General features: G+C 44.3%; 1 protein-coding gene across 1 annotated transcript in view; it reads left to right on the top strand.

The window, feature by feature from the left end:
* Nucleotides 1-16465, top strand: part of bahcc1b (BAH domain and coiled-coil containing 1b) — a 53833-nt gene extending 37368 nt beyond the window's left edge. The window contains exons 12-28 of the mRNA XM_046069026.1: nt 657-823; nt 1913-2049; nt 2315-2419; nt 5016-5094; nt 5233-5419; nt 5504-5671; nt 6934-7101; nt 7469-7713; nt 9590-9761; nt 9986-10103; nt 10666-10741; nt 10865-10973; nt 11074-11190; nt 11299-11436; nt 12139-13589; nt 14376-14612; nt 15161-16465. Of these exons, the coding sequence (XP_045924982.1) occupies nt 657-823; nt 1913-2049; nt 2315-2419; nt 5016-5094; nt 5233-5419; nt 5504-5671; nt 6934-7101; nt 7469-7713; nt 9590-9761; nt 9986-10103; nt 10666-10741; nt 10865-10973; nt 11074-11190; nt 11299-11436; nt 12139-13589; nt 14376-14612; nt 15161-15370 (3884 nt within the window). The 3' untranslated portion in view covers nt 15371-16465. The remainder of the gene's footprint in view (nt 1-656; nt 824-1912; nt 2050-2314; nt 2420-5015; nt 5095-5232; nt 5420-5503; nt 5672-6933; nt 7102-7468; nt 7714-9589; nt 9762-9985; nt 10104-10665; nt 10742-10864; nt 10974-11073; nt 11191-11298; nt 11437-12138; nt 13590-14375; nt 14613-15160) is intronic.
* Nucleotides 16466-19039: the final 2574 nt, after the last annotated feature.

Below are 19039 nucleotides of genomic sequence, written 5' to 3'. Positions count from 1 at the left end.
CATGTCCATAATGAGGAGAATAAATAGATAGCTCAATAAACACTTTGCCTCTTATTGCTTCTCCTCCCCTTTACTCCCCATCCCCTCCCTCGCTTCTTCTCACTGCGTTGCACTACTCCTCCTCCCTCCTGCCCGTCGTTCTCCTTCTCTCCAGTTTTTCCTCACGCACTCATGCAGTTTGCCTATGTCTGCGAAGCTCAGCAAAAATGTTGTAGGTGCATGTGTGTATTCAGAATGATTGTGTTTTATTTGCATCTGTGTGTGTGTGTGTGTGTGTGTGTGTGTGTGTGCTTACATGCGCTTGTGTGTGCGAGTGTGCACCGTCTCATGAATATTCTGTTTCGTCTGCTGGTACTGTGACAATGACAGAGTTAATGACAGTGACAGATGTAGAGATCGTTCTCTACTGCTCCACCCTCGTGTGTGTGTGTGTGTGTGTGTGTGTGTGTGTGTGTACGATTAAGCAGGAACACTAGTATACATCAAATTAACTGCACAGCTAATATCATAAATATCACCACTATTCAAGGCATGGTTTCATCATACTGGAAATAAATCCGTTCAGCACACAGCATGTTTTTATAACACTGTGTCAGCCGCTATGCAGCTGCTGTGTGACGTACCAATCTAAACCGAAACAATCCGTCTCTGTGCAGGTGAAGACATGCTGACCTTTGACCTCCACAGTCTGGCTACGCTGGCGGCCGCCCGTGCTCTGGAGATGGGGGGAGAGGTTATGGATGCGGGGGTGGGCCGACAGTGTCCAATCAGGAAGAGGCTCAACCTGCGCAGGAAGTGCAGCTGGACGCCTCGCCATGAGCCGGTGAATGCGCAGTTTGTGTTTATGCATGCAAACATAAATCATTCATGCTAAAATGTTGGGAAGTGTCAAACAATGGACACAGACTTCAATTGTTGTTTTTAACTAAGCCTAAAAAAACTGTTACAGGGAGTAGGAGGTCACTTTTACATTTTAGGATTTGATCTGAATATTCCAAACACCAAACAACTAAAAAATTAGGTCATCTTTAGTGATGCAAATATGGACATCAAAATCATCCATATGTACCCAGATGATTTGAGTTTTTCATGCAAACACTGTAGTGTATGCTACTGTGTGTTGAGTCAGACAAATATCCTTATGTTAACCATTCCTGTCCAGCTCCAGTAACAATTACTTTAATGGAAACAACAACTATAGCTTTTAATTGAAATGAGAAGTGAAATTATATGTTATGTGGTTGAACTTTGCAGTTTTGAGCAGAAATCAAAATGTGATTTTAATTAGCAAAAAATATTTTTTTATTGATTCCATAACAAGTGAAGGTGATTTTAGACTATGAACACCTGCTGTGGATGGATCAACATTTTTATTTTCTTTAAATAGTCGCAGAAATAAAGCTGGCTACAGTAAATATATATTAAATATTTAATTAAAATTGTATTAAAATAAATACAATTTTATTAAAACATTTAAATATAAATTGATCTACAATTACTAAAATAACTATTTATATATATAAGTATATTTACTTTTGTTAATGCTAGTTACCTATGTTATCATGTTTGCAAATATTTTTACATGTAGCACCAGGTCAATCTCACAGAAATCCTTGCTTTTAAGCGTAAATGCAGCTGGTCGACATACTTAAACTGCTGTAGTGACCAAACCTGCGAGCTTCTGGTTTCAGGAAAATCCCTCCAATCATCAAGCTGCCCAAACACAAGCAGGCTACTTCACATATCCACTGGCTGTTGAACTCAGTTTGTGTTTTGGCATCAGCATTAAAATTTTCCTGCTGTGTGTGTGTGTGTGTGTGTGTGTGTGTGTGTGTGTGTGTGTGTGTGTGTGTGTGTGTGTGTGTGTGTGTGTGTGTGTGTGTGTGTGTATTCATGTATGTGTGTGCGTCAGGTGTGCCCAGTGAAAGGCTCCATGGAGACGATGGGAGGGGAGGAGCTGGCCATGCGTGTCCAGCTGGCTGAGCTACAGCGCCGCTACAAAGAGAAACAGAGGGAACTGGCCAAGCTACAGAGGAAACACGACCACCAGTGAGCAGAGACAACACACACACACTCTTTTTGTCTAGATTGAGTCGTGCATTCCAACATTCACAATTCTGCTGTCATGCTGCATCGTCCTGATTTATCAGGACTTGCTGCCTGCTCATACCAAATGCAGTTTGACCTGTAGCCGATACAAGTTTCCCTCTGATTTCTCCTGCTGTCCAGACTGTAACTTTGATCTCTCTCTCTTCCCATCTCTCTCTCTTTCTCTCTCTCTTCCTCCTCCCTCTTCTTGTCTTTCCCTCTGCAGGAAAGAAGAGACGTCTCGTAGCCCTGCCCGCCGGGGGCCCGGCCGCCCCCGCAAGCGCAAGTCCACCCCCGGCCCAGCTGCTGCAGAGAACTCTAAAAGACTCAGGTCAGCCCTCTGATATTGCGTCAGTATAATCAGTGTGATTGGCAAGCCCAGCTCATTCATCCTGATTTCTGTTTGTGTTTTTAGTGAAAGGCACGGTTGATTTTCAAGAAGTTCTTCTTCAGCTGAATTGATTCAAATGCTCTATAGCTGATGATTTGCTTGATTGGGCACTGGAAGGAGCTGCTCGCACACACACTCTCTCTCTCTCTTTCTCTCTCTCTCTCTCACATACACACACACACACACACACATACACACACACAAAATGGGTCATGTGATGGGAGCTGTAAGATGGTTGTGATTTTAAATGAGAGAAGGTAATGGAGATGAGGCCTTCATTAATCACTTTTAATCATATTTATCACTTGCATTGATTATGCCCTGATTCCCTGTGAACCTCCAGCATATATTAATGCAGCTGGACAAAGTCCTGATGTACAGTTATTACAGTGATAAACGACTTAACACCCCCCACCCACCCGCTGCAGCACACAACCACACATTATTTAACACCTTCGATGTGCACACGTTCATGCTGACACACATTCCTGCACAAAGTGGAAAGCACACTCACACACAGCCAGTATTCAACACTCATAATGATAAATGTGTTTTCTCATGCTGCCCCACCTCTGTTAGCATGTGCACCCTTCGCCTTGATAAAATGATTAGAGAAACTCAAGGTTTGTCACGGTTACCATGATTAGAAAGCGCTAATGAAAATGACAATGAAAGGCTTTAGTCATACATGCTGGTGCACCACACACACACACACACACACACACACACACACATAACTTGTTTAATTAGTAGTGCTGTTGGCTACGTGCCGGAGCAGCATTTCTGTTGTTATTAACAAGCATGCATAGTTTGTTTATGCTTTCATCTTCTCGTGGGAGTTGTTGGTTAAAATGAAACAGTGAAAGAGTGGGAGATAGAGAGGCGGAGTAGTGTTTCCAAACTCAACAGACGATTCCTCACATGTATACTCTATATGCCCAAAAGTATGTGGACACCTGAAATGTGATTATTGAACATTGCATTCCAAAACCATTAATGTGAGATCTGCTGCTGCTGTTGGACAATAAAGGCTTGCTTGAAACAAACAAGTCTGACTGATGTGTCGTCCAACCAGACCTTGAGCCAAACATGTTTAAAACCACTCTAGAAGGCGAGGTGAATAGGAATAACAACGCACAGACATTTGGACAGTCTCTCCTTGAAGGCATTCATGGTGTTGCACTTACACGAAAAGTGATGGAAACAGTTGTGTGGAGAGAAAAAAAAAGAGAGCTTGGGAGTGAAGTTTTAACCCTGCTTACTATCCCACCTCTACTCATCTGGCCAGTCACTGTGTGAAGCGGGCGTGATTGTTGATTTTCCGAAAGTTACAAAAATAGCAGGATGCAACCCCTGTTCATCCCAAAGGTGCTGGATGGAGTTGAGGTCAGGGCTCTGTGCAAGCCAGTCAAGTTCTTTAACAAAAGAAAATGGGAAAATTATCCCTTTGTGTACCTGGCTTTGTGCATGAGGGCATTGTGATATTGAAACAGGAAAGGGCCTTTCCCCAAACTGTTGCCACAAAGTTGGAATGACACTATTGTATTGTATTGGCCCTAGCCCAAACCATGAAAAACAGCCTTCTCCAGACCAAAATTATGCAAGTTTCTGCACATATACATACGTTTTGGCCATATACTCTAGTGTACAGAACGCACATTGCCATGCATTGATGAGGATGTGACATGAGGTAAACTTTGCGGCTTAGAAGCTCAGAGGGGTCAGAAGTGAACAGGCAAGGAGGAATTGCAACAGACAGATGGGGTCTGGATGGATGGACGAACATCTTTCAGATATTTGTAGATCATTTTTTTTAGATATATAGCTCTTTTCCCTTCCTTTCTTTTTTCTCTCCTCTCTTCTGCTCTCCCGGGAGCTGAGACGCTGAGAGCAAAACCTTCCCTCTGTGGGAATATAGGATTCACCTGCCTTAGACACCAGCTGCTAACAGAGTGTGTGTGTGCTGGCTGCCTGTGGTGTGAGAGAGCATGCATGCAATGAAGGAATGACAGAGAGAGAGAGAGGGAGGAGTATTGTTCAATAGAGGTTAGTGTTTATTGATCGAGCCCTGAAGCTCCGGTCAACGGACAGACTCCCCCGAGACTGCTTCATCTCTCCCTCTGTCTCTTTCCCTTCCCCCTCAACTATTTGCCTCCTCCCTCTGTCTCTCTCTCTGTCTCTTCTGCACCCTCCTTCACACCAGATAATTCTTATCCTTTCATGTGGTGAGCTTCATATTCACACGGCCGCTGAATATTTCTGTGTTTGCCGTCAAACTGTGCAGACGGTCGGCAGAGCCTGTCTCTTACCTCATCAAAGTTATGAGACAGAAAAGAAGAGTGGGAAGAGCGTGAGACAATGAATGAACTCGGCAGATAGGGAAGTGAAACTAGAAAGAAGACACAGAGCGGCAGAGTTACAGAGAAAATCCTCCTTGAAAGGAAAGAAACGTGTGATCAGATTGATTCTGTGATCCCTTTTATATATGATAAATTCTCATTTAAGTGCGCCTCCGCTGTGTTTTTATGTTTTCCAGGACCGGGCTGAATTTACTGGAGGAAAAACCCAGGAAGAAAATGTCCAATCACGGCTTCAACAGCCTCAGCTCTGCACAGGTTGGTCTCTCTGCGGTCTCTCCTTGTTTATCCCCACACACAACCACTTCCTGCTGCTAATGTTTTTTTTCCTTTCCTGGATGTTTTAATTAGGAAAGAAATGAGTCAATAATTAGCTGTTCCGCTCCTCCTCTACAGATGAAAGCTCGCTGTAAGCACAGAGGGCGGCCCAGCACCCTGAGCTCCAGGCTGGCCAGGAGGGTGACCCAGCTGAAGCAGAAGGCTGCAGCCCAGCGTGGTGCACCGTCAGCAGGCATGCTGCACTGCAGAGGGACCCCTGGTGAGGAAGACACCTCCAGGAGTCACTGCAGACAAGGAAGAAAAGGTGGGTACAGAGGGGACATATATGCACACATTTTCTGTCCATTCAGTAGCATTCTAAAACTACCCCACACTGTTGATCCATCAGACCTGCATCAAGACTGGGCAGCTGGTCAGACTGTAAAGAGGAAGAGGGGTCGAAAGCCCAAAGTGTTGATGGGCGTAAACCCAAAGAGAGCTCACTACAAGGATGGTCGGGCCACTGAGAAACAGGAAGTTAGGGAAGAGAAGAGTGACATCGAGAGCTCAGACTGTGGTGAGTTACAGTACAGGTCACACACAAGGATTTTCTCAGTGTAGTCTGTTTTCCTCCAGCCAACCAGCTAAACAAGGATCCTGCAGATGATTCCTTGGCTATAAAGAATGAAAATGTAAAATGTCATCAATGGCCTTTTATTTTACCATGTTTTGTGAAAAAGAAATGTTCCAATGTCCACCATCAGTGCTGGTAAAATATTTGTAATGCAGATACAAAGCTCCTATGAGATTTGCTATCAAGAGTTCATTGGCTGTTACACATATGAGTTAAGCAGTGCTGATTTGGCTGATGGCTTAAACATCAACCAGACATTGTGAGATTTCACTTTGAGAGTACGTCTGTGTGTGTGTGTGTCTGTGTGTGTGTGTGTGTGTGTGTGTGTGTGTGTGTGTGCGTGTGTGTGCGCGCATGAAGCTTCTGAGAGTGAGATGTCTGCCGTCATCAGGGGGCCACCTCTCACTTCCCATCTCGTCTGTCAAACCGTTAAAACCGTTAACGACTTACCACAGGCATGCAACGCTGCCACCCCTGCCCTCAACGCCATACGGTAACGTGAGCCCACTCTGGCCCCGTTCAGAATGTCACACCCCCGGTTCTCCCCTCATTTCTTCACCTCCCTCGTGAAAATGCCCTCCGTGGAGGCTTGAGTTGAGGAGAAACAATGACGAATGCCTTACAGGAGAGGACAGTTTGATCTGACACTAACAAAACCTCCGGAAAACGCTAGAATCTGACCTGGCCTTAGGGAAGTAGTGTGTGTGTGTGTGTGTGTGTGTGTGTGTGTGTGTGTCTGTGTGTGTGTGTGTGTGTGACCCAGGCAAAGTGTTGACCAGAACGCCATATAAGTGACAAGTGTGTCAGAGATGTGTCGACACCCGACACGACACTCGCAGCCAGCGACACACAGCTGCCAATAACAATCTGTGTGTGTGTTTGTGTCTGTGCACATGCAGCGCTGCATATGTGCACGTGTGTCAATGTTTGCTTCACTGCAGTTAAAGAACAAGCCTTGCATTATTGTGCAGCTATTACAGCAGGTTTGATCAATCAATGACAACATTCCCCTGTTCTAACTTTTGTATTTACAATAATATAAGTTTAGCCGCAGGCCTGTGAACTGAACTGTAGATGCTAGAGGAATATTGAAAGCTTGCTGTCAATACATCTCATCAATCGAGTCCCTGGCTTTAGTTAACTGTGTTTACATTTAGCTCACTTGAAGCTTTCTGACTGATCATATTGATGTGTTGATTCCACAGAGGAGGAGGACGGCAGCTACGACAGTGAAGATGGAGTCGGTGACATCAAGATTACCTCATCCTCTAAAGAAGCTCCTGCAAACCCTGCCGGGATTGTGCCTTTTTCATCGCAGTCCTCCAAGCTCCAAGCAAATCAGAAAGCCAGGAGTAAGAGACCAGGGCCTGCTGGTGAGAGCTTTATACATGTCTATGCTGATGTGATTTTTGGTTTTTGACTTGAAGTGAAGGATAGCTTGAATTGCTTCAGAAAAGTTTCAGAATCTAAAAGGATAATAATAAAGACTGATTTCAGGTTGGAGGTGCAAGGTTTTCCCCCAACTAGTAATATCATTAACTATTTTTGGTAGGATTATGGATGGTTGAGCAAGCAAAAGTATTTCAACTAATTGTTATGTGGCCTCCAAGACAAGGAAAAGACTGTATCTATGTTTCTATTAAACAAGACCTCTGAACATATCTAATCTAACATCAGATATTGACATGTTTGCAATGTATCTGCCAGCTCTAATTTCTATGATGTCCCCTTCATTCTCAGACATGGGGAGCATGCCCAGTACAGATCAGAGGAGAGCACCCAGAAGGCCGAGCCTCTCCAACACAGAAAGAGGACGCCCAGACCACCAGCGGACTAAAAAAGCATATCCGCCCAGCTGGGGTGTGTCATCAGTAGGCTGCAGCTTTGGGGATGGCCGCGGGAACCATGGAGCTCTGACAGAAGCAAACAGGGCTGGCAAGGAAGCTTTGAGAAACAGCTCAGCAGGAGAGGGCATTCTGGGAAAGGTGAGACGGTGACAGCAATATTTTACTTTTACTTTATACTAGTCAACCAAGTAAATTACTCCCTGACAACAGCAATTTATGGCATGGCTATATCACCATGTTACACCCTTAAAACTGGCATTTGCATCTTGCATTTCCCTCCTCAGCTGCTTCAACTGTGCATGGCTGTGTAAATGATCAGGGGAACTAGACTGTATTTCTGTTCCCCCAGCAAACGTCCTGGGCATAATACGTTGATCACATTTATCATATTCTCCTGTGCTCCAAGAAAGAAGTCATGCAACAAACTAGGATCTAGGAGCTAAACTTATAAAGACAATTGTTCATTGATTAATATCAAGCAGGAACACTTAAATGCTCTTCCAAAGTTAAACATCCTTTTAAGGGTCCTTCACAGCTGTTTTGTTTCCCCTGATCATTGACACAGAAGTGCATGGGAAAGGGAACTGAGAAGGGAAAGGGGAGATGCAACTGCCGTTTTTAGAGGTGTGATGGAAAGGATATGTCATCAGTATCACAATAAATTACTGCTGTCACCGAGTTGTAAGGGATTAGTTCATGAGCAAAAAGGCACATGTCTGTTTTTGTGTTATGAACCCAACAGTGGTCAGGACTGGAAATGTGAGTAAAACAGCAAAGGTGACTCATGGTCACTCCCTTTGGCGTTCTGGTTAGCAAAGGCTGAGAAGGAGAGAAGCAAGGAGTAATTTGGAAAAGCCTTCACCTTGTTTTCACTCCTTCCTTGTTGATGTGAGCCACACCTTGCCAGGAAGTTTTAACATCCCATAGATTACAAATGACTACCTTCAAGGGAGATGCTTACCATCAGCTGTAAATCAGTCACTTTGTCAAATATACCATTTGCTCTTGTTATAGGTGTGTGTTTGCATGCCTAACTGCTGTGCTAACACACCACTGGCCTGTTGTATCCATGCAAGCAGCCGTTGGCGAGACACCACGTTCATTTTAATGAGAAATACCCTGAGGTTATCTTAGTCTTTGAGTCATTGTGAGGGAATGTCCAAAAACACATAACTTCAAACCAAACAGAGAACGATAATCATTCCCTACACACACCCAGGCATGCCTCCACACACACACACACACACATACACACACACACCACCACCACCACCACCACTAAAGACCAAAGAACACTAAAGGGAAATACTCACTCATGCCCTCTGGAGATGAAACTTCTGTCATTAAAATATATGGTCTCCTGATGTGGAAAACTCTAAAAGACAACACATGCACACACATCATCTCTCTTGCACTGAATTTTTTTTTTCTTTGGAAAGCCTAAATACAAGCAGAAACCTGTTGGGCAAGCTGACTTTCCATCATCAGTCATCAATCATCTTTAGATAGACTAGCCTAAACCGGTCTTGAGATGGATAGTATCTGGTGTGTGTGTGTGTGTGTGTGTGTGTGTGTGTGTGTGTGTGTGTGTGTGTGTGTGTGTGTGTGTGTGTGTGTGTGTGTGTGTGTGGGTGTGGGTGGGTGTATCTGAAGATGAGAAAGTAAATTAAGGTTCAAGTTTCTATATTAGCAGGTATTCACCCTGTTGAATTGTCCTTGGGCAAAACACTAAAGTCCTACCAGTTCAAGAGCTGCAGTTATTACTGACTGTGACCTCTGAGTAAACAGTAACAAGGGAGAAAAAAAAATCCCACAGGCTTAATCGAAGTATCACATTACAAGAGGCGTTGGCGCCTGTGGTTGCTTTTCACTGATGGATTCACCACATCAGTCACATCAGACTTGATTCAGTCACCTGCAGATCCTGTTTACTGTGGATTAATTTGGACATATAATGAAGTCATACCATATCCTGCTTTCTGCCCACTGATGTCACATCCTGTTTCCTGTCCAGGCCAAGGGCCACGCAGTCAGCCGGCTCCTGCAGAGCTTTGCTGCTGACGAAGGCTTTCGGCTAGATGAGGAAAGCAGCTTCTCAGAGGGCGAGGAGGAGGAAGAGGAGGAGGAGGAGGCGAAGGAGAAAATGTTGATCCACCTCCCTCCCAACATGCCTCGCAGAATTCCCGGTAGGCATAAACAGTAACACATCATTTACAATTACACACACACACATGCAGGTTTTAAAAGCATGTTGGATCCTTTTCACACATGCATACGCAACTCTTTTTCTGCCTTCTTGTCCCTCCTTTTCACTTCACTTCGCAATTATTCAACACACTCACAAATGATGTATATCTCACCTTTTATCTTCTCCATCCATCCATCTTTCTACCACGCCCTCCCTCCGCAGCACTGCCAAACTGTGTGCTGAGTAAAGAGATGTTGGTGGATGGGCTGAAGATTCTGATCTCAAAGGAAGATGAGCTGCTGTACGCTGCTTGTGTCCACACTCTGGACCTGCCTGACATGTAAGAGTTCAGGGTTTCCCACAGTGTTTTATAGCAGAGTTGGTCCACCTTGCGTAAAACAAAGACCACCACAAAAACATTAATACTCCTTTATGAAATAAAACATTAACCTTCCAGGGAAAAGAGCAGAGGGATTATTTCACACAGCCATATAGACTATAGGCTATTGATACCAGGACAAGAAGCATCAAAGTCCAGGTGGATAACCACCTCTGCAACCATTTCCCGGGGAAAACCCTGGAGTAAAAAGACATATTGCAATAAGAGTCTGGTCTGATTTACAAAAGAGTTAAAAAACTTAGCTTAGCGCTAGTTAAATGCCGGGCAGCTGTGAGAATCTTGACAAACAAGAAGTCTGGACATCTTCAAAGCCAAGACACACAGCAGTAGAAGCCAACACAGCTGCCAGTGAAAAAAAGAGAGCGCTCATGACAAAAAACCCTATTTTAAAAAAGACAACCTTGAAATCTAAGAATGAAAATCATGCTAAAGTTAGAACTTACAAATTAAAAATGAGGAATTTTATTTTTCATGAATTTGCCTTTCCCGTTTCTTCTCTTAGATTCAGAGTTGTCATCGAAGGGGAACGAGGAAATCATCCCCGGATCTACTCACTGGAACAACTACTGCAGGAAGCTGTGAGTTTCTGTCTTGAGGCTCTGTTGCATCTATTACATTTTGCAGTTTTGTGGGTAGTTGCACAGTGGTGGGTAGCTTGAACTGTAAACCCTGTTTACATAGAATTTTTTTGATTTTTCCAGGTGTTAGACGTGCGGCCCCAGACCGAGGCCATCCTGACTGCAGGGACAAGAGTCTGCGCCTACTGGAGCGAGCGATCTCGCTGTCTTTACCCTGGATACGTCCATCGAGGTGAGCGAGCAGAAACGACAATCTCACTTTGCACACATACACTGGGACATTCCCAGCAACTCATGTAGTGTCTCTCACACTCTTGTGTGTTGTACTTTAGGAGGTCCTGGTGAGGAGGAGAAGGAGGGCAGCGTGATGGTGGAGTTTGATGATGGAGACAGAGGAAGGATCTCCCTCGCAAACATCAGACTTCTGCCCCCAGGATACCAAATCCACTGTGAGCATGGCTTTAAAAATAAGGATGGAAAGAAAGACGTTCAGACTGACAGACTGAACTAATGAATGAATGAAGAAATTCCACCATTTAACAACTCTTCTCTGTCAGGTGCGGAACCCTCTCCAGCACTTCTGATCTCACCTGGTCACCGTGGTCGGAGAAGCTCCACCCAGGAGAAGAAAGACACACCCACAGAGAAACCAGCCAACGAGGACCCAGCAGTGAGGCCCCAAGAGAAAAGACCAGGTGTAGCATCCTCTATCCTTTTGTTTTGTTACTCCCCTAAAAAACACACAATGTTTTGTAAAGCAGATACTTTTTAATCGAATATTAGACTTTAGTTGATTATGTATAAGAAAGACTGGCTGTCTATTTGATAAGACGGTCTGAGGAATCCACTCAGACATTAAACATTGCTCATACTGAAGCTTTAATATATGTTGTCTGAGAAGTACTGTCTAACTGCTAAACACATTCACAAAGACACACAGCCCTTCAGGCTGTACTAAAATCCCCCAAACAAGGCCCCTTTTACAGTTCCAAGTGTCAGCCAATTATCTGATGCCTCAGAGTCAGAGGAGCGCACTGAGTGGAAACATATAAACTCGTAAATTTACATTCCTTGTTTGCCGCCTATCATTTAGCCACTATATGACCACATTAATCATGATTTTATGAACTGTCATCAGTGCGCTTTGTGTAGTTAAGCAACTTGTAACTCGTCACAAACTCAGGGTGACAATAAAGCTGGGAGAGACAGGTTTACCAGGATTGTTGTGGTTTGAGTAATGAAAATGTCGAAACTTACCTGGCTTGGGTAAAGATCAAGGAGATAAACATATTAAGCTTCTCTAAAGCTTTTAGTTCCACAATTAATCTCAGTCCACTCTTATGATCTGTCAGTTCATATTGATTATAACTTCTCTCTGTTGCCGGCTCCTTTTTCAGTTGGCAGGCCGAAGAAAATCCACTCAGTGCCTAAGACTGCCAGCACACCGACATCAGTAACAGACACTGTGACCAAAGGCAACCCTTCCTCGTTGAACTGGTCCGCACCCAGGAAGAGACCGCCAGTTGACTTCTTCCTCTTCAATGGAACATCCCGTAAAACCCAGCGGAGGATACGAGAGCAAGACTTTGGATTCTTTCATCGGCCCACCTCCCACCCTTTCGCACCTCCACTGCCTATCAAAGGCATCTTTGGCTCCCCTTTTGAAGGTGACTCATTCAGTAGCATTGCCAATGGCTTCTCTACTTTTGGAAGCAGTGGAAGCTCTGGAGCTCGGCGCCCGATTAGCACAGTAGCTTCCGTAGGGACCCGGGACCCCTCGTCCTCTGCTTGCTCCTCAGCAGTCAACATGGCAATGGCAGCTGGAAGCAGAAAGCCAGTGAGCGAACGGGACAGGAAACAGTTCCTGGTGAAGCTTGACCATGAAGGAGTGACCTCTCCTAAAACAAAGAACGGCAAGGCTCTGATTCGACTCGGGGGGAGTGGAGGGAGAGAGTCACACAAGAGCAAGAGTCTCACCTCCACAGGGGCGCCGCTGCGATACATCCACCCTGCCCTGCTGGTGAAGGATGTCAAGAAGGGAGGAGGGGGAAGCGACAGCGCTGGGGTTCGTTCTGAGGCTAATACAAAGGGCCCTCCACCTCTGAGAAAAGATCTTCTGTCAACAGGAGGTCTTGGAGTCCAAGGTGGGGATTACAGTTTGGACTATCCAAGTGACTGTCCAAGCTCTTACTCTGAGCTAGATGAGGATGATGAGGATGATGGTCAAGATCCTGAAGCACGAGGAGGAAGTGCAACGGTCACATCCCACCGCGGAGGTCGTTTTCTCTCTCGTCTCTCCAACTGCTTCTCCTCATCTTCATCCTCTTCTTCCTGCTCTGGGTCCATCTCCTCCTCATCCCTCTGCTCCTCGGATAACGATTCCTCCTACTCCTCTGATGAAGAGTCCTCCTCTGTGCTGCTGCGCCGTGCACTGCTCCAGCAGGACAAACACAAGCACAGGCCTAACATGACCTCCGACCTCCCTGACCCTACCACCTCCAACTCGTCTCCATCCGCCTCAGCCCCGGCTCACGGCTATCTGGCAAAAGCCGGCATGGCCGTCTCGGGGTCCAAGGGGAGGGCTGACAGAGCAGAAGACAGGAAGGAGTTCATGTCAAAAGAAAGTATGGTGGCTAATAGTAGCAAGACCCAGCTGAAAAGGAAAGAAGGGATTCCTAACAGCCACCATCAGAGCCAAAGCAGTCCTGTGAGCCAGCAGCAAAAACCTGCCTCCAAGGACCCGGCAACAGCTAAAAGGCAGAGGATGTCGTCAACTGAGCCTCTATCTAACATGGCTCCCCTTCCGCCTGGACGACAGCTCTGGAAATGGTCTGGCAACCCCACACAGGTAGGACACTTAAGGTTCTATATCTGTATTCAGTATCTTGTTGAAGAGATGGAAGAGAGCTTGTTATTTGGCTTGTTGTTTTTCCAAGATCTCGTTTTCTTTGGTAACCTGGTATTGATTTTTGTTGCAGTTTCTGCTGTGTCATACAGTGATTACTTACAGTATAGGCGACGAACAAATATGATCTCTCTTGGCATTGCTTATTCTGCCTTTGTACACATTGGTAACACTATCAGGCTTAATTGGTGTGGTTAATCTCTGAATTTGTTATCCAGATTATTAAGTCACGATCCTGAGATAACAGAACCAAACAGTTTGAGCAACCGCTGCCATTCGGCGCTTCCATGTTGTTTGCTTTGTTATCATGTCTGCATCTGTCGAGTGAGATGTGCAGCTTAAAAAGAAGCTGCGCCTTTGGTGTGTACATGCCCAGACATATCAGAAGATGGAGCAGAAATATAAGCGTGTTACCCACGTTATGATTACTGTGATCATAATTTCTACATGATTTTCAATAGTATTTCCTTTAACAGGGTAAGAATAAATTATTTGTGCAACTCAATTGGATCAGTGTTATGATTGGTGTTGGGCAGTGAACCTCCCCCACACCTATTTTTGTCTAGAAGCTATTTTATGGCTTGGAAAAACATATTAAATCTTTGTTAGACTGGGATTGACAAAACAAATCCTAATTCATTTGTGAAATGAATGAAATAAGCGGGTTGAGATTCCTCAACACTGAATAAATTGACTGAGAGTGCTATTTTTATTCTCTTTCCCCGACAGAGGAGAGGTCTGAAGGGTAAAGCCCGCAAGCGTTTCTACAAGGCCATCGTGCGGGGCAAGGAGACGGTGCGTGTCGGGGACTGTGCTGTGTTCCTGTCACCTGGCCGGCCCCAGCTGCCCTACGTGGGTAGAGTGGAGAGCCTCTGGGAGTCGTGGAGCTCCAGCATGGTCGTCAGGGTCAAGTGGTTCTACCACCCAGAGGAGACACGCCTGGGGAAGCGACACCGCGACGGCAAGGTAAAGACCAGGGAGTGCAAGTAGAATTTCTAAAATGGGAATGGTCAAAGTAACAGTCCGTGACATTTCCATATAAATATATTACCACATTGCTTCTTTTTATTCCCCATTCCAATCTGACATGAATGGTTGAGCCTCCACTAGGTTCACAAAACTGTTGCAATTTGCAGTTCTGAAGGTGGGTCTTTCCCAGGAAAAATCTCTGCTGCACAGGAAGTCATGCATTTTGCATTTCTTGCGGCAGCAATAGTGGTTTGTTTGGAATAAATAGAAAAAGAGCTGGGTAGTTAGCAGGAGCAGCAACATCCACCATTGCTGAGCTAACATAAAAGATCACCACTTGCTGAATTTCAAATTTCACCATGAAAAAACACACAGTAAAAGACATGACAGAGGAGGGATGTGTGGGAAGTGCACACGTAATGATCTCACTCACCCCTTTTCTTGCAAACGTAATTGTAAATGCCACATTTTGATTGTATATGTAAGATGTGAGATAATATATTATCTTGCTGATTTATCAACCGTTCATCCTGTCTTTCTCCTAGAATGCCTTGTATCAGTCAAGCCACGAGGATGAGAATGACGTGCAGACCATCTCCCATCGCTGCCAGGTGGTCAGCAAGGCTGAGTATGATCACATGATCCGTGAACGTAAGCCCGGCAACTCAACGGACGACCTCTTCTACCTGGCTGGAACCTACGAACCAACCACGGGCCAGCTGATCAGCGCGGATGGCATGGCCATTGTGTCCTAGCACCACCAGCTAGAGAGAAATCTAAATATTGACCTGAAGTCTGGAGTTGACTGCTTCCTGGATGGTCCTTCAGTACAGAGCAGGGGACAGAGGGAGGCGCATTGATCTGTCCCTTGTAAGAGAAAGAGCTAGCCCATTGGATAAAGCCCGACAGTACTGGCACTTAGAGGAGTCTGGTTTGTTCTGGGGAAAAGTCTGATTCATGTCAGATTTAACCTCTTTATCAGATGTGGACTGAGGCTCCTTGTTTCAGCGAGAGTTAACAGCCTTCCCTGTGGCTGAAAAAAAACAGAGTATCTTGTCACTGCGACAAGATTACTGCAACAAAAGAACAGGAACCAAGGACATGAGCACTTGGAGAACAGTAGCTTGGATATGCTATGGAAGCAGGGTGGCAGACTTGGTTTTCTGAAACAAAGGCTGACACAGAGAGCAGGAGAGACTGTATGGTAAGGAGAGACTTACTGTAAACCACACTGGTTTGGGGTTAGATGGTCTTATACTGGTAGTTTGACGATGACAACGTGATTGGGAGATCGCCAACAGGACCAAAAAACACTGTAGTTCGGACTTTGTGTGTAAATGCGTGTGTGCGTGCGTGTCTGTTTGCAGAGTGGCTGCGATTACCCCTGTTTGGCATTTAATGAGCTCTAAGTAAATAGTGCTTTAGTGTGTGTGTTTTTTTTTCTTACTGTATGTGTGGTCATGCACGTGTACACCTGCGCTCATCAAGCAAAGATGACGTCATGACACACCGTCGGTATGTCGCTAACACACACACTGATTATGAATCTGTCTAGTACTTAACGTGCAGAAACACGAAAAGAGTTCTTCTCCTGTCAAGCCATACACGTCAATACCTCTCTCTCGTATCCTCGTAGTCAGGTGCAGAGAAACATGTACAGGAAGTTGGATTGTTTATTTGAAAAGTGCGTGCATGTTGGTGTGTGTGCGTACGTGTGCATTGGCGTGTGTGTGCGCTTTGTACAGCATTATGTATAATACAACATGTTGTAAATAGTATACATATATATTTGTTCTTGTTTTTTTGTTGTTTTCTTTTGCAGAGAAGATTATTTTATTTAGATTTTTTTAAGGGTGTGCGTGGGTGGGTTTGGGAGGGTCTGACAGAGGAAGGAGGTTGGGTTAGTTTCCTTCTCTCTCAATGCACTGAACAGGATTGGAGGTTTGGATTTGGGTTTCAAACTCTACAACAGATGTGAAGACTTTGCGGTTGCAAGAACTGCTTTAGGCAAAGGGTGAATATGTAGAAAGGGTGTTTGGGAAATGTTGTTTTTATAAGGAAATCAGAAAAATGCTCTTTTTTTAACATGTGTCCAAATCCTTTTTTTTTCTCTTTATTTTACTCTGTTGGGTTTAGAATGTGCATTTCCTTTTGGGAGCTTTTTTTTTTTCAACAAATACTGGAAAAGAAACTGAGTTTCTACTGTTCTCTGATCCTAAAAGAATCTAGTTGTTCTTTATCTATTTTAGCCTGTATTCCTATATAAAATGTAGATATTTATCTGGCATCAAAAAGAAACATACCAAAGCACCTGTGAGTTTACGCTTCGCCGCATTAGAAGAAAACAATTTTATGACAAAAGACAAAAAGACGTTCAATCAAATCTGAATCCGGGACCCCTGCAATCACCAAGGTATTTTAAGTAGAGTTCCTCTCGTTGTCTGCTCATTCATCCAGCGTTGCTATGACAGCCTCTGAGAAACGTTGTCTGCACACTGCCCAGCTGATGCACTTGAGCTCTCTATGGCAACCAGAATGGCATCACGTGACTGTGAAGGACAATCAGAGCCAATCAATGGGACAATGTTGAGAGACAAAAAAAACAAGATAAGGATCAAATCACAAATTATGCTTCTTGTCACTTTTATTCCTGCTTTGCCAAAAATGTGTGTGCGTGTGTGCGTGTGTGTGTGTGTGTGTGTGTGTGTGTGTGTGTGTGTGTGTGTGTGTGTGTGTGTGTTTTGTTTGCTCGTTTTCCTCGTTTACCATTGTCTTACTGTTTATGCAAGCCTGTGATGACTGTTTGTTGTCGGTGTATAGGCTGTACAGGGGGGAGTAACATGAATGCCTTTTTTTTTTAGGACATTGACTGACTTTTAACAACAATGTTGCTGTTACACTGCAAAGCAAAAGCTTTAAAAGGAATCTAATGTGAAACTCAATTTTAAAATATTACTTTTATGGGTCTTTAATTGATTTTTTTTTTAAAGCTGTATTTTCTTTAAGAAACACTGGATTCAGTTCTAACCATCACGTTTTGACAGAAGCGACATCATTGTGTTTTTTTAGACCCACTGGAACCTGCTTTGTACGGTTGAGATAGCCTACTAAAATATATTATGTAATTTCAGTCATTCTTAGGAAATATGACTTAAATATTTCCTCATGTACAAAAGAAATTATTTATCTTAATTTTATTGCCTTTTTGTGTTTCATTAAAAAAAGATTCTTACAAAGATTTGATAGTTTTTTTCTGTTCCTGCGGGGTGTGAGTCCTCTGAATACCGCCTTGTGTTCATCAATGCCCATCATTTGTCTGCTGAAGGAAAATGGACCACAGAAGAAAGCGTGGAAGTATGAGATGGGGGGGGGGGAGAAACACACAAGAGAAGGAAGCAATTTGAAACTATAGCTGTAGCCAATAGACGGGGAAGAATGGGGTGAGAAAAGGAAACTGTATCTAGCAGTGTTTCCTGGGAGACGTTGGGCAGGATAAAGTCTCCTCTGGCTGTACAGGTGGTTCAGGTATTCAGAATAATAAAAACGGAACAGGACCATTAACAGAACAAAGCGAGGATATCAGCTTTCAGCCTGCAAAGATTTCACATCCTCCCTTTTTTGCATATGTGTGAACATACTTGTGTGTGAGTAAAAAAATGCAGCACACATGTGCTCATCAGACAGTCCAGTGGGTTTTCGGCTCTCTTCTGTGTGTGTGTGTGTGTGTGTGTGTGTGTGTGTGTGTGTGTGTAATGCGAGAGCTGGGAAGAACAGTTGAGATTTTCCCCTGCAGGGTGTGGAGTTTCTGGGACAAAGTGCGCAAATTTACTGCATTTTATTTGAGACTTCCTGTGAAATATTCACACCTTTTTATCGCACTGTAACTGGAGCCCTTTGTGACGCGGCTTATTGCAACATTAAAGTCTAGATGGAGGATTTACCTTTGACCTCAAATTACAGTCTGGTTGCCTCGTGGCAGCCCGCGAAGGAGACTTGAGCACAGTGTTGCCTTGAACGTCGGCCGTAAACTTTATTTTACTCTGAGCTGTGTTTTGAATGTCAGCCCCTCCTTTGTTTCCTTTTTCTTCCAAGCCAGCGTATCTCTCTCTTTGCTTTACTTGTCAATACAGGAAAAGTTGACTCGCCTTTTTTTATGAATAACTTTGCTAATGGTCCTTGGCCACATTTTGAAAATCACACACATTCAGGCTCTTTGTCCAGCGGTGTATGTGTTTGCTTTCCTTTTGTAGTCTGCGTTTAGCTTTTTCTGCAGTTTAACATGTTATTACAGAGATATGAAACAGTACGCCTGCCAATGTGACCCTTAAGCACACACACACACACACACACACACACACACACACACACACACACACACACAAATAGGCCTATGCGGCCATTCTGCTCACTGTTGGTCTTTTACA

The sequence above is a fragment of the Micropterus dolomieu genome, linkage group LG14, assembly GCF_021292245.1.
Source record: "Micropterus dolomieu isolate WLL.071019.BEF.003 ecotype Adirondacks linkage group LG14, ASM2129224v1, whole genome shotgun sequence".
NCBI lineage: Eukaryota > Metazoa > Chordata > Actinopteri > Centrarchiformes > Centrarchidae > Micropterus > Micropterus dolomieu.
The sequence above is the reverse complement of the archived record's forward strand: the minus strand, read 5'-3'. Positions and strand labels throughout refer to the sequence as shown.